We start from the raw sequence: 14023 nt of genomic DNA on the forward strand, positions 1-14023 counted from the left end.
TCCAGAAGCTCTGACCGCGGGTCTTTGTTTACTTATCAGCGTGGGTAGCGCCTGTGAACACGTCACAGGAGGGGCCTCCGGAAATCACGGCGTGTGTCCTTGTGGAGAGGAGGCAGGTGAAGGGTCCTGGGACCTCTCTGGGTCGTCCCGCAGGGGGAGGGCCAGGACCAGGGGCCCAGAGTCAGGCCCCACCGTGTTTGCTCGCCCACCCACTGCTCGCCCCAGACACAGGGAGGCAGCAGCGTGGCTCCTGGCACCTCTGGCCACAGCCCGGCACCGACCTGCGGGCTGGCTCACCTTCCGCCCTTTGGTTTCTGGACCCAGGGACACTTGGTGTTTGTCCCGAGTCTGTTAGAGGGCAATTTGTCAGGCATGCTGCCCAGACCACTCGTCCTTGTTTCTCACTGTCTCCTGTCTCCCCACCGGCACTGGAACCTTCTAGAAGGGCACTGCCTCATGTATGTGTGTCCCCCCAGCGGTTTACACTCTGCCGAGCCGGCCGTAGCTGCCCAGACAGTCCCCAGTGGCTCTGGTGCAGAGGTGCGGGATTGATGATCCTGTTCGCTGCATGGTTTGGTGGGGGCAAGGATGGATGGCGAGGCTGCAACCCCCTTCATTCTCGACCAGAGTCCTTCCCCTGCCCCAGCAGACAGGGGCGCCCCGGAGGCGGAGGGGCCAGCAGCGGCAGGGCGTCCGAGACAGCCTGGTTCAGCGGGATTTGGGAGGCACAGAGCACAGGCCCTGGCGCATCCATTTGTCTTGGTGTTGATGGTGATTTGATGTCATTAGGGATTCAGGTCTCATCTCGGCGTCTGAGATCATCTGGGGATGGGGAAGGGAGGAGAGGAGCAGGCGTCCACAGGCAGCCTGGATCCGGCCGGATAAATCTGGGAGGGGAGGTGCCCAGAGCCAGGCCCTGCTGGTGGGCGGGCGAGGCTGAGCCGCAGAGAGCCAGAGGCAGCGGAGTGGACGGTCACCATGAGAGGGGCCATGCAGGTCTCGGTCATGCTGCTGCTGGTGGCGGTGTCCGACTGTGCCGTGATCACCGGGGTGAGTGGGCTGGCGTTTCCCGGGGTTCTGGAGGGCATCAGGGTCGCCGGGGGAGCGAGCCGGGAACTGCCGGGGGCCAACCAAGGGGAAGGGGGCTGAGCCGTCCCCCTGCCAGCACTCCCGAGGCTCACACGCGTTCCCCATTACTCAGGCCTGGCCCTGCTGAGCGCGTGTGCTCGGCAGAAGCCGTGTGGAAATCAAACCCTGTGTTCTGTGTCCTCGGAGAGCGCTGGAAATTCTGTCGTCTGGGCCTTTGGTGACTGGAAGATTCCTGTTTGGTGTAATGCACCCTTAGAAAATGGATCAGCGTCTTTTAATTTGTCTTCTGTGCAAATTTGGGTTTTTGCATACAGCCGGGGCCACGTGTCAAGTTCAACTCACCTGGCGGCGCGTTGGCCTCACTGAAGGCAGGGACCTTGTTAGCGTGTGCCGGGCGCTGTCAGCCTCTGCTTTCCCTGCTCTCACGGCGGCCGTCCCGAAGCTCTCCCTCCCTCCCTCCCTGCACCCGTGTCCTCACTCTGTGCCCAGGTCTGGTGGGAACAGGGGCAGCTCCACAGTGGGCTGAGCGCGCCCAGAAGCAAGTGTGGGCCCCCCCGGAGCAGCGCGCCTCACCGAGGGGGGTGTGTGCACCGGCCCCCTGCACACGTTAGTGCCCCAGACACGCAGGTGGCGAGTCTCTCCCAGAAGCGTGGCTTTCCTTGGGGCTGCCCTCGGAGGGGCGCGCGCTGTGTCGCAGCGGCGGGACGTTCTCGGTCCAAAAGAAAGCGACAGTGGACCGGAGAGCGTTGCAGGTGAAAGCCACTAGGACGGGAAGGGAAATGCACTGGCATTTCCACCTTCTCCCACGTTCCTCCTGGAGAGTGACACCGCGGGGAAGTGCCCGAGGGCCCCTGGAGTCAGGTCGGTTTCCCTGGTGAGAGGAAGGAGAGCCCCTGTCTTCTCCTGGTTAAAGGACAGAGGCTGAGTTTCAAAGGGCAGATGCGAAAGGCGAGTGGATGCTTTGGAGACCCAGAGCGGAGATAAAATTGCTTGCGCAGAATCTTTCCTAGCGAAGCAAACCCCGCAGCCTGGCCTCCTGCTGGGCGTCGCAGACCGGGAGGGGGAGTCAGAGGGGAGGAGCCGGGTCCCTCTGCCGAGGGGGTGGGGGTCGAGGGTTGACCCCAAGCCCAGGTCACCTCACGCTGTGAGCTCTGGCGTCTGGCCCAGAGCGGAGGCAGGAGGCAGGTGTGAGAGAGGCGGGAAGTGCCCTCCTTCGAGTCCTCGTTTTGAGAAGCACCGTGAGGGAGAAACCAGGCGAAGAGGACATTTGTGACAGAGGTGACATGGGAGCAGAGGGCGGAACCTGTGCTGAAGGCAGGACCCCACCCCCCCAGCCCCACACCCCCTGTCTGACTCTCGGTGAGGGGCTGGTTTCCACCATCCACACTCCTCTGCCTCCCAGGCCAACCCCGTCCCAAATTCAGGCCTGGGCGGCCCTTCCCCCCGGAGTGGGACAGTGACTCCCCGCCTCTGGGGGGAGGGTCGGGTGGGGTCTACTCGGCCCTGATCCTGAGCTCTCAGGGGCCCTCTGGTGTGTGAGACATTCGCTCACTGGCCCGGGGACCAGCACGGCCAGGTGCTGGCCACCTGCAGCTCCTCAGGGTGACAAGCTGTGCACACCCCCACACCGCTCCCGGGGCTGAGCAGGCGGGCAGTGCCTAGGTCCTGCCACCTGCCTTGGGCAGCAGGGGGTGCCCCGAGGCCTGTAGTTGTGGGGTTCGGCGGGGGGGAGAGCAAACCCACGCTGAGCTCTGCACGCAGCCACACAAAGCTGCAGAGCTCTGGAGGCAGAGGGGTCGAGGGGTCCCATGCTTCTCTGCCGTGGCCCCGCTGAGTCAGGGGCCGTCCTGTTTAAAGGGGGCTCACGGGGCCTTCTTCACAAACGGCCCGTTCCAGGCACTCACAGGGCCACTCAGCCCCGACCTGGGGGCCTTGCCCAGAGGGGTTCACTCCTGTCGAGGGGGGAGGTAGCTGCTCTGGGGGCAGCCTCAGGTGGAGCCGGGCTTCCGGTGAGAGTGCGGGACACCAACGTGGGGAGTATAGGCACCCACTGGGCGCTGCTGGGTCCAGGGAAACTCAGCACCAACCCCCTGGGAACCCAGGCCCTCAGGGCCTCTCCCAGGCCCCACGAACGTGAGCTAGTTCAATCCCAGCAGTATGGACTGTGCCCGAGGAGCTGTCTCCTAACCTCTGGACGTGTGCGAAGGGGAGGGCTCTCCCTGCTGAGCGGCCTGGAAGGAGCTTTTGGACGGATGGGGGGTAGGGGGGGTCCTCAGATCCAGGTTTGAGGCCCCACCCAGCCTCCCGCTGCAGGGGGATCCGGAGCAATAATGCAAGGTCCCAGGTGACCTGTGGGGCTTGGGGGGTGCCGCTCTCAGCGCCTCCCCCAGTAGTAGTATTTGGATGTTCTTTTTGCTCTGGTTTTTCTTGGGTGACCTGAATGGCCCCTTTGTCGCCCCCTGCAGGCCTGTGAGCGCGACGTCCAGTGTGGAGCGGGCACCTGCTGTGCCATCAGCCTGTGGCTCCGGGGCCTGCGGATGTGCACCCCGCTGGGCCGGGAAGGAGAGGAGTGCCACCCGGGGAGCCGCAAGGTGCTGCAGGGGCCTGCTGGGGCCGTGGTCAGGGAGACAGAGCGGGGCTGGAGCCCCTCTTCCCACCGAGTGCTTTAGCTTTCTCAAGCCTCTTCACAACCTTAGGTGGAAGGCTCTGTGATTAACCTGTTTTACAGAGAGTAAAGTTGAGGCACAGAGAGGCTAAATAACGTGTCAGTTGTCACACAGCTGGTAAGTGGCAGGGCTGGGATTTGAACCCACGCCGTTGGACACTATGCTCTTCACCGCTCCTATTTAACTCCCTTGGTGGCTGAGCACTCCTCTGGGTGTGGGTCCCAGTGCAGACACAGCGTGGGTCCTCTCCAGCTGCCCCCCAGCCCCAGCGCAGTGTCGCACACATAGCGGACGGATCACAAGTGATGTTCAATCCAGGAAGGCGTGTGTGAGTGTGTGCACACGTGTGTGCCAGGTCAGCGAGGGCAGACACCGTTGGGGGCTGTGGGGTTGTAGGGTCAGGGGTGAGCAGCATTGTGCTGTGGCTGATCCTATAGCCTCTGGTTCAAATCCTGGCTCCTCCAAAAGTTAGCTGTGTCATCTTGGCACGCTGCCTGGCCACTCTGTGCCTCAGTTTGCCCCTCTGCCGTGGCTGTCCCTTTGGGCTGGGGTGGGGGTGATGAGACAGCGGTCAGGGCTGGCACCCGTGTCCCTTTGGTGAGGGCACCCCCCTCCTCTTCCTCTCTCTGCAGATCCCCTTCTTCAGGAAGCGCCAGCACCACACCTGCCCCTGCCTGCCCAACCTGCTGTGCTCGCGGTACCTGGGCGGCAGGTACCGCTGCTCCGCAGACTTGAAGAACATCAACTTTTGAGCTCGTCTGGCCTCAGGATGCCCACCAGCCTTCTTGCTGATGCCACCAGGATGGTCTCTTACATACTTTTGCTTTATTTCTGCCACGTGGCCCGTCCCTGCCACCCCCAGCTGCCCGCATTGCCACTCCCGTCACCGCTTACCTCGATCCCTCCCGCCCGGCACATACTCACCCAGTGACCTGGTTCCCTGCGCTGGCCCAAGGGTGTCCCAGCCCTGGCTGTGGCCCTGGAGGTGGCCTGACTGGTTCTCTGTTCTCCGTTGCTCAGGCGGCCAGAGGGGCTTAAGGAACAGGAAGGTGCTCCCTCCCGTGTCCTTGCCCCACCTGCCCTCTGCTCCTCAGAGTTGACACGTCCTCTCGGGTCTTGCTTCTCTCCTCCTCGCACGTGCTCTCCCGCTCAAGCCCGTCCCAACACAGGCCTGGGGTGCCCACTCATCCTGGCTGGAGCCTCATCCGGCCGGTCCTGAAGCCTGTGGGGGTCGCCCTGCGGTCATCTTCCTTTGACCGACTGGCTCCGCAGTTTTGGGTCACAGGCCGGAAGTCAGCCCTGCCCGGAGGGGAGTGGACGGTGACCTCAGTGACCTCAAGGAGGATGTGAAGAGCCAGGGAATTTGGGCCTCCCCCCCATGCCAGAATCGCAGGGCCTCCAAGGTCCCTGCGTACACACTTTGCCAGTGAACAGGGACGTCCCCAATTCCCACGACCCCCCAAGAGGCAATGGTGGGGTTTAATGTAATCCGCATTTTAGGAGGTAATTAGGGAGTTGCTTTAAACAGCCCCTTTCCAAGGCTCAGCCCCTGGGAGCAGGTCTGGGGGGAGGGGAGGAGGGGAGGGGGAGGGCCAGCTGCCAGCAGGGCCCCGCATCCAGGGAAGGTGTCTAGCTCTGGGAAGCAAGGGCACCTGAAGTCCGTAGCCATCTGTCCAGGAGCTGTGTCACAGGCACCCACGCTCTTCTGCACCCCCTGCCCCACTGAGCACCTCCCATCCGGACCCGGCTCCCTGGGGACAGGGCGGTGACGCCACATGCTGTGTGCCCCGGCCTGCTGGGTGCAGAATAAAAGTGTGAACGAGGGGTGTGTGGCTGTGGTGTCCCTGCTGTGCCCGAGCGGGGCCTTGGGGGCAGGCCGGGCTGTGTCCAGGCGGGGGACAGGAGCCACCTGGACCTCCTCCCAGCTAGGACGGTTTCTTGGAAAGTGGATGTGTCGCTATAAAAAGAATCTACTGACAAGTAGAATATTTCCATAATAAAAATGCATCTTAGAAGAATTAAATTAAATTAGGATTGGGTAAAACGGACAGCCCTCAAGATGCAGGTCTTTTAGGACTGAGCCTCCCCATTCACCCCAATCCTCTCTCTCCAATTGCTGGAGTCTGGTGCCATCTAGTGGCTAAAGTGGGGATGGCACAAAAAAGCTACACAAAAAAATGGAAGCTTCAGAAGGACGCCGCCTTCCCAGAGCAGATGGGGACCAGGCCCCAGATAACCCGGAGAGTTAGACTCACTCAGAGGTTTAGAGGGGCAATGCATCCACCTGTGGGAAGAGGACCGCCATTCTAAGGAGCGCAGGAGAAAGGCTTAATTGCCCCTTTGGGTCCTGCCCCAGCCTGGGAACTTCTTAGAAGCCACTGTCACCTTCCCTTGAGACACCTGTCATCCCCCCCAGGATTAGGAAAGTGTGAGGTGGGCAGGGTCAGACAAGGGCGTTTGGGTGTCCCTCCCCATCTATCTGTGTGCTGGTTCTGTGTTAGTTTCCATCCAACCCTCCCCTGCCGCCGAGTATCCAAGTTCAAGGTCAGCCTAGATTTTAATTTCTCCCACGACCCCTTCTTCCTGAGCTCCACGCAACGGCACATTCCTTAGGCACAAAAAGTGGGACCAAGCACCCACTGGTCCCACTAAGTGGACAACACTATGCTGAACAGCCAACCCCCCAAGACCCCGTCCTGTCTGATTCGTTTTGCGTGAAAGGTCCACGATAGGCAGACCCGTGGAGACAGAAAGCAGCTTGGTTGTTGCCCCGGGCCGAGGGTGGGAACACGGACCAGTAGGGGGCGCTGGGTTTCTCTCTGGGGCGGCAGCCATGCTCTAAAACCGTGTCTAAGTCCTAAAGACGGCGGCGTCACCCGTGTTAAATGGGTGACTTGGGACGCAATGCAAATTATATCATAATAAAGCTATTTAGAGAAATGAATGTGACAACCCACACATTGAAAAACATGCTCCCCAGGGTCAGCTGGCAGGGCGAGGCCAGTGCCCCCAGGCTGGAGGGAAGGCGGCCTGAGGCTGGGCTCTGCCTCAGGGCCGGACACAGCGGCCCGTCTGTACTGGAACCAGGGCTCGGCTCCGGCGGCTTGGGGCTGCCAGGCACCCGCGGGGGGCGGGGGGGCTCGGGTCTGGGCACCACAGGGCGGAGGCATTGCGGGCTGGCAAAGGGCTGGGGTCCCCTCTCCTTCACCCGCCCCTGACTCGGTGGGGTGGGGAGAGGGATGGGCCACAGACGGCATTTGCCCTGTGCGGTCTTCTCCACCAGCCAACGTGAATGGCACCTTACTTAACCCATTTCCGTTTATTGTGACAGCATCTTAAAATGTGTGTGGGCTGGCCCTGGCCGGGGAGCTCAGTTGGTGGGAGTGTCATGGCCCCATACACTGAAAGGTCTCGGGTTCCATCCCCAGTCGGGGTGTGTACGGGAGGCAACAGATCGATGTTTTTTTGTTTCTCTCTTCCTCTCTCTCTAAAAAAAAAAATCAATGCAAACACATTCTTGGGTGAGGATTAAAAAAAAAATTGGGCAGCTGGCTGCACTCAGAGCCCATGGAGCTGCACCTGCGACCTCACAGGTGCGTGCGGGAGGCAGGCGACATGTCTCCTGCAAAGACGCTTTTAATTGTTCCTTGGGGGGGCACTGCCCACGCTGGCGGGGGCGGAGAAGTCCCTGTGGTAGCCCCCGAGGGCTGTGTGGGTCTCTTTCAGAACTGTGCCCCGAACTGGTGACCCTGGGGAGGAGTAAGGTTGCACGACACACCAGCCCCTCCGTGTTCCAACCGCCTCAGCCCCCGAGGCTCCTCTCGACCTTGACAAGCTGCTACTGTGACCTTCCACTCACAGTTTATAAAGAGGGGGCCCAGGGGAGCCTGCGGCCAGCCACAAGCCCGGGAGAACCATGCTGGGGCCTTAGGAAGACCACTTGGCCCAGGCCGTGGAGGAATGGCGTTCTGTCCAGAAAATTCTTTTGTGTCTCAGCCCTTGCCTACTTGGAAGGCTCCGCACATTTTTACCGTAAGAGGCTGTGAGCAAAGTTCGGACTGAGACAAGACATAGGGGGGGCTGTGACATTCCATCACAAACCAGCCCGAAAACCAAGCGAACACGTGTGTCAGGTGGCAGCGTGACATAGTTCTGTCATTTTGCATTTTGCTCGGTTGACATTTCTCTCGGAATGAGCAGCAAAGCCACCCTGGCGATGTTTTCCCACGGGCTGGGGGCCTGGTGGTGAACACCTTTACGAGGTAGGGACTTTGACCAAGTGACTGAACCCCTCTGCCTCAGTTTCCCCACCTGTAAAATGGCGCTAATAACCATAGTACCTGCTCCCCGGGGTTGCTGTGAGTTAGTGCATGCGAAGTGCTTAGGATGGGCCCAGCACACACGAGATCCATGGGAATGACTGGTACTTTTTTTGTTTATTTATGAAGACATCCAGGGCAGTCGGCACTGGGGGTCCTGGGCTGCTGGGAACTGGCTCCTACGCCAGCGTCACCTGGAGTCACCTCCACAGCGGGGTGGCCTGACCCAGCTGCCGGGAAGGGGTGAAACCCCCCACCTGGTGGGGCTTCGAGTGCCCCGCACTCACACTGGGTGGGAAGAAGATTGCCGCGAGTCCAGCCTGTGTTCTGTGATCACCAGGATGTTCGGAAGCACAGTTCACGCAGGCAAAGCTCCAGAACAACTCCGTCTGGGAACACAGATGCGCCAGTCTTATCGAGGTGCGTCTGGACCCCTTGCTTGAACACTCGAGTCGCCGTATCATAGTGAGGTGCAAATGTGTGCTCACGATCTTAATCCTGCGCTATTCAGTTTCTTTGTCTAGCAAAAGCAGGGGAGTGGGCTCTGAATTCTCTCCTAGCTCTTCTTGGGTTGTGTTCAGATTAAACCTGCCAAAGTGTGAGTGTCCCCTGAGATGGACGTCACCAGGACTGGTGGCTGTCCCCCTCCCCCGAGCGGGAAGTCCCAGGAAGCCCCAGGAACTCCCATTTCCAGACTGTCCAGAGGAGCACCGGAGGGAGGGGTTAGGGGGCTGAGTCCTGCAGTCCGATTCAGCAGGGCTTGGAAAGAGCCCTTCCCAGCTGTGGCAGATACAGGTGGTCTCCCCCCGCCCCCCGCCTCCCTGGAGAAACATGGGACTACCCATCCACCCCCAGCTCCAGAGGAAATCAATTAAACAGAGAATAAAAATTCTAACTTTCTTTCCAAGAGGCAGAGAGGTTAGTTCCCATCAGAAAGCGCCCCAGAAGACTTCTGGCCAAGATGGAGGTGCAGGTAGACCCACCGTGCCTCCTCGCACAACTCAAAGAAGGGCAACGACAAATTTAAAAACAAAAAACAACCAGAACTGCCAGAAAATTGAACTGTATGGAAGCCCGACAACCAAGGAGTCAAGAAGAAACACTCACTCAGGCCAGTAGGAGGGGCAGGGTAGCTGGGCAGAGAGGATTCCCAGCAAGGCGGCAGCTGGAGGGGAGGCAAAGCATCGCAGCACCTGGGTTGCTCCGCCCTGGTGAACACCTAAGGCCCCGCCCCTTACTACGTAACAGGTGCTCGGAGACAAAAAAAAAAAAAAAAAAAAACCTAAATGAAAGAACAGATCGAAGCTCCAGAAAAAAATACAACTAAGCAACAAAGAGATAGCCAACCTATCAGACCCACAGTTCATAACACTGGTAATCAGGATGCTCACAGAATTGGTTCAATATGGTTGCAAATTAGAGGAAAAGATGAAGGCTATGAAAAGTGAAATAAAGGAAAATGTACAGGGAACCAACAGTGATGGGAAGGAAACTTGGACTCAAATTAATGGTTTAGAGCAGAAGGAAGAAATAAACATTCAGCCAGAACAGAATGAAGAAACAAGAATTCAAAAAAAAAAAAAAAACCCGAGGAGAGGCTTAGGAACTTCCAGAACAACTTTAAACATTCCAACATCAAAATCACAGGGGTTTCAGAAGGAGAAGAGGAAGAGCAAGAAATTGAAGACTCATTTGAACAAATAATGAAGGATAACTTCCCCATTCTGGCAAAGGAAATAGACTTCCAGGAAGTCCAGGAAGCCCAGAGAGTCCCAAAGAAGTTGGGTTCAAGGAGAAACACACCAAGGCACATCATAATTACATTAGCCAAGATTAAAAATAAGGAGAGAATCTTAAAAGCAGCAAGAGAAAAGGAGAGTAACCTACAAAGGAGTTCCCATAAGACTATCTGCTGATTTCTCAAAAGAAACCTTACAGGCAAGAAGGGGCTGGAAAGAAGTATTCCAAGTCATGAAAGGCAAGGACCTACATCCAAGATTGCTCTATCCAGCAAAGCTTTCATTTAGAATGGAAGGGTAGATAAAGTGCTTCCCAGATAAGGTCAAGTTAAAGGAGTTCGTCATCACCAAGCCCTTATTATATGAAATGTTAAAGGTACTTATTTAAGAAAAGGAAGATAAAAAATATGAACAGTAAAATGACAACAATCTCATAGTTATTAAAATGACAACAAACAGTTATTAACAACTGAACATAAAAAAACCCCTAAACAACAACTAGAACAGGAACAAAATCACAGAAATGGAGATCACATGGAGGGTCTATCAGCAGGGGGAGTGGGAGGGGAAGAATGGAGGAAAATGTGCAGGGAATAAGTAGCATAAATGTTAGAAAATAGACAGGGGAGGTTAAGATTAGTATGGGAAATGGAGAAGCCAAAGAACTTACATGTACCATCAACAGACATGAATGAAAGGGGGGGATGCATGTTGGAGGGGTGTGCAAGGTGGAGGGGAATAAAGGGGGAATAATGGGACAACTGTAATAGCATAAATATATATATATATATTTTAAACAATTTTTAAAAAGATTTTATTTATTCATTTTTAGGGAGGGAAGGGAGGGAGATAGAGAGAGAGAGAGAGAGAAACATCAATGTGCGGTTGCTGGGGGTTATGGCCTGCAACCCAGGAATGTACCCTGGCTGGGAATCGAACCTGGGACACTTTGGTTCCCAGCCCGCGCTCAATCCACTGAGCTACACCAGCCAGGGGAGCATAAATATATTTAATAAAAGAAAGTGCTCCAGTCAAGCTAGAGTGTGCCCTTAATGTTAAAACAAGGACTAGCAAGACAGGAGAAGGGGGGCACTGGGGGGAGGGTGGCAGGCGGAAGGGGGCGTGTGGCTGAGCCTGGGTCTGCGTCCAGCAAGGATTCGGTCTCAAGGGGGGGATGGCTGCCCCGAATGCACCTCAGTCACCGAAGTGGCAAAGTGGACAAAGGTTACAAAGGGAGGGGTGACCGTGCTGGAGAGGAGAAGGCCCCTCTTGGGGACTGTCATTTCCGCTCACAGAAGGCCGGCACCTGGCCCAGCAGCTGGGGGCTGGAGAGCCCCGCAGGTGAGGAGGCCGCCCCGGCCGCCCGAGGCCCCAGTCAGGAGGCAGACACGTGTCCAGTGGGCCCCAGCTCCCACGTGGGGCCCAGCTGGGGTGCTCGGTGCCTGGAGGGGGTGTTAGGGAGTCGAGGCTGCAGAGAAGGGGGCCCATGCCCCTGGGCCAGGGGCTGGCCCGCGCTGCCTGGGGCCTGCTGGGGCGGGTGAACTGGCGAGGAGCCCCGAGGGCAGAAGCAGCCCGCAGCTCCCTCCCAGGGTGAGGGAAGGGAGTCAGACAGTGAGAGCTCTCCCTGCCAGGCTTGGCCCTCCGGGTCTCCTTAACCCCAGCGGAGGGACACTGAGCAGAGGCCCCAGAGGTGGGGTCAGAGGGAGGAGCCACGAGTGTTCTCGGGCAGCTGAGCCCTTGGGGGGCCGGGTCCCAGCAGGGCCGCTGAGCCCCAGCTGGGGTGTGGTGGGCGTGCAGGCCCCCCCCCCCCCCGGCTTCTGCTGCATGCTTGGGTGGGCCAGATCGGCCGGGCTCTCACTGGCAAGGCGTCTGTAGGTGCCTCTGACCGTGGGGAGGGAAGGCTGCCTGGGGGCCACTTCCACCCCAACAGCTGACACCCTCCAGGAGCCCCGGATGGGGGAGACCCGTGGACACAGCCTAACAGCACAGTGAGTGGGTCCTCGGGGGCTTCACTGTGCCGCCCCAGAGACACCCGGAGCCCTTGGGGGCTGGGGACCATCAGATATGGGGCTGGCCTCCTTCCTAGACGCTGCCCTCCCACGCCCCACCTGCCTTCCCCCCTCCATGGTGGCTCTGTCCTCTCCTTGCCCTCTGCCTGGTGGCCCAGCCCCTCCCTGTGGCCCTGGGAACAAAGGTTCAGGTTCTCAGCTCCCTGAGGCTCCGGCAGCTCTCAGTCTGTTTCGCATCTCATACGTGGGGACACTGACCCTGCCACCTATGGGGTTGTCATGAGGGGTACCCCTCACACTGCTTCCCCAGCCTTCCCTGGTCGTGGGCGCCGCCTGGGTGCTTGTTAGGCACCCACAGGCCTGTCCCCCACCCCAGAGCTGCTGGATCCTAATGGCTGGAGAGGGGGCCTGGCACGCTGTCTTTTTTTTTAAAAAATATGTTATGCTCCTCCCCAAACGGACTGCGCAGGACCTCACTGCACAGTGCAGCCTTCTTCCTGCCGTAACCCGACCCACAGAGTCCCTCTGTTTATTTCAAGGTGAAGATTTTAACTCGGGCTATTTATAATTCCCGCCGCCCTGCGGGTGTTAGTTTCAAAAGCCTCACGCCAGATGTCGACTTGGAAGTTGAGAAGGAGACAAACGTTCTCATAAATTAATGTTGCCAGTGATCAACACTTGATATTTTTAACACACATTCATCTCAGAGGGAAAAAAATCCTCTGATTCGAGGCTGCGTTTGTGCATTCCTCCCCTTGGCGAGGGACCACTGAGATCTTTGGGTGTGGCTGCAGGCGGAGGTCCGATGGGAGGAGATGAGTGGGTCCTGAGTCGGAAGCTCTCGTGGGCGTCCAGCTCTTCCTTCCCTCCGTCCATCCTTCTCCGTGTACCTCGGACTCCCGTCCCCGTGGTCCAGGCCAGATCAGGGCCTGGGAGCCAGACTTTCTTCTCGGCTCTGCCGATAGGTGAAGTGGCTCCTGCCGGAGACCACCACTAGGGGGCATACTGGAGCACGCCACTGAGGGGGGGATGGCCTGCAGACGGGTCAGGCCATCTGCACAGTGTTAAAATAAGGGGTTACCCTTTTATAAAAGTTGGTGGATTCCCCCCCAAATCGCATTTCCTGTATCTCTTGAACAGTGGACAGTCCTGGCATCCCTGGGCCAGGGTCCCACACTAGCTGACCGTGGTGGCGGCCAGCTGTTGGTGGTAGTTTGGACGCACCGAACCCACTCTTGATGGGGCCTCCAGCACACTTGCCTCACACCGCCCTCTGGCGGCTGGGGTTCGCAGCTGCCTCGGAAGTCATTTGGTCTGCGCTGTGTTCGTGCTAATCACGCTTAAACAATTTTGGGAGTTCTGCGGACCACATGGCAGGCTTTGCCTTAACTTTGATGCGTACACCACCCGCCCGGGATCACCGTCCCCACAGAAAAGGAAACCGAGGCACTGAGCTGTAAAGGGACGTGCTCAAGGTCACTTCACCCTGTGGCGGGCCCAGGATTTGAGCTCAGGATGGTCACACCTGCACTTCCCAGCCGGAGGGGTCTGGCTCGTTGGGTCACCTCTGCGGAAGCTCATCACACAGGGTCACCGGCTCGACCTGTCCCCGCCCGACTGTGGGCTCCCCAGCGTTGGAGATGACGCCAGCTCCACATCTCCGGGTCCAGCGCGAGCCCGTAGAAGGTGCTCCAGACACCAAGTTGCACCGGCTTTGCCCCGTCGAGTGGCGCTCACACAGGCTGGGCGCCCAGGGCAGCTTGTCCTGAGCTGTGACTGTGTTTTAGCCGCTCCTGTGGGTCATTCCCGGGCACCAGGAGTCCGGGGCAAGTGGAGTCGTCCCCGCCTGGCGCTGGGTGATCAGTAATGAAATCTTATCGAGCTTTTCTAAAAGCCTTTGCAGGTCTTGGCCGGCACACCCTGCCCCGCGATACGCAATCACAACGCGCGGTGCATTGTGGGGCAGCGTTCCTGATAGCGGGCACCCGAGTGCGGCTAGCGCGATCCCAATCTCGTGAACACACACACGGAGCAGCCCGTGCCAAGGGGCCTGCGTTCCTTGGTTTTGAGGGTCACCTTGCGGTGGGAGAGGCGGTGGAGGCTCACTTCCAGCGCTCCCTGTCCAGGAGTGCTGGCTGCTGGGTCAGCCCGGGGCACCGGTGGCGTGGAGCAGAGCTCCCGCCCGATGTTGCCCACAGCCC

At 58.6% G+C, this 14023-nt stretch overlaps 1 protein-coding gene across 1 annotated transcript; it reads left to right on the plus strand.

The window, feature by feature from the left end:
- Window positions 1-978: 978 nt before the first annotated feature.
- Window positions 979-4588, plus strand: PROK1 (prokineticin 1). The gene is made up of 3 exons (XM_028502465.2): window positions 979-1050; window positions 3555-3680; window positions 4388-4588. Exons 1-3 carry the CDS (start codon window positions 979-981, stop codon window positions 4505-4507), a joined length of 318 nt encoding a protein of 105 aa, XP_028358266.1. The 3' UTR covers window positions 4508-4588.
- Window positions 4589-14023: the final 9435 nt, after the last annotated feature.

The sequence above is a fragment of the Phyllostomus discolor genome, chromosome 14, assembly GCF_004126475.2.
Source record: "Phyllostomus discolor isolate MPI-MPIP mPhyDis1 chromosome 14, mPhyDis1.pri.v3, whole genome shotgun sequence".
Lineage (NCBI taxonomy): Eukaryota > Metazoa > Chordata > Mammalia > Chiroptera > Phyllostomidae > Phyllostomus > Phyllostomus discolor.

Coding starts and splice junctions, on each gene's coding strand:
- PROK1 (XM_028502465.2), top strand. CDS start 979: ATGAGAGGGGCCATGCAGGTCTCGGTCATGCTGCTGCTGGTGGCGGTG. Junction 1,051..3,554: donor ACTGTGCCGTGATCACCGGG/GTGAGTGGGCTG, acceptor CGCCCCCTGCAG/GCCTGTGAGCGCGACGTCCA. Junction 3,681..4,387: donor GCCACCCGGGGAGCCGCAAG/GTGCTGCAGGGG, acceptor CTCTCTCTGCAG/ATCCCCTTCTTCAGGAAGCG.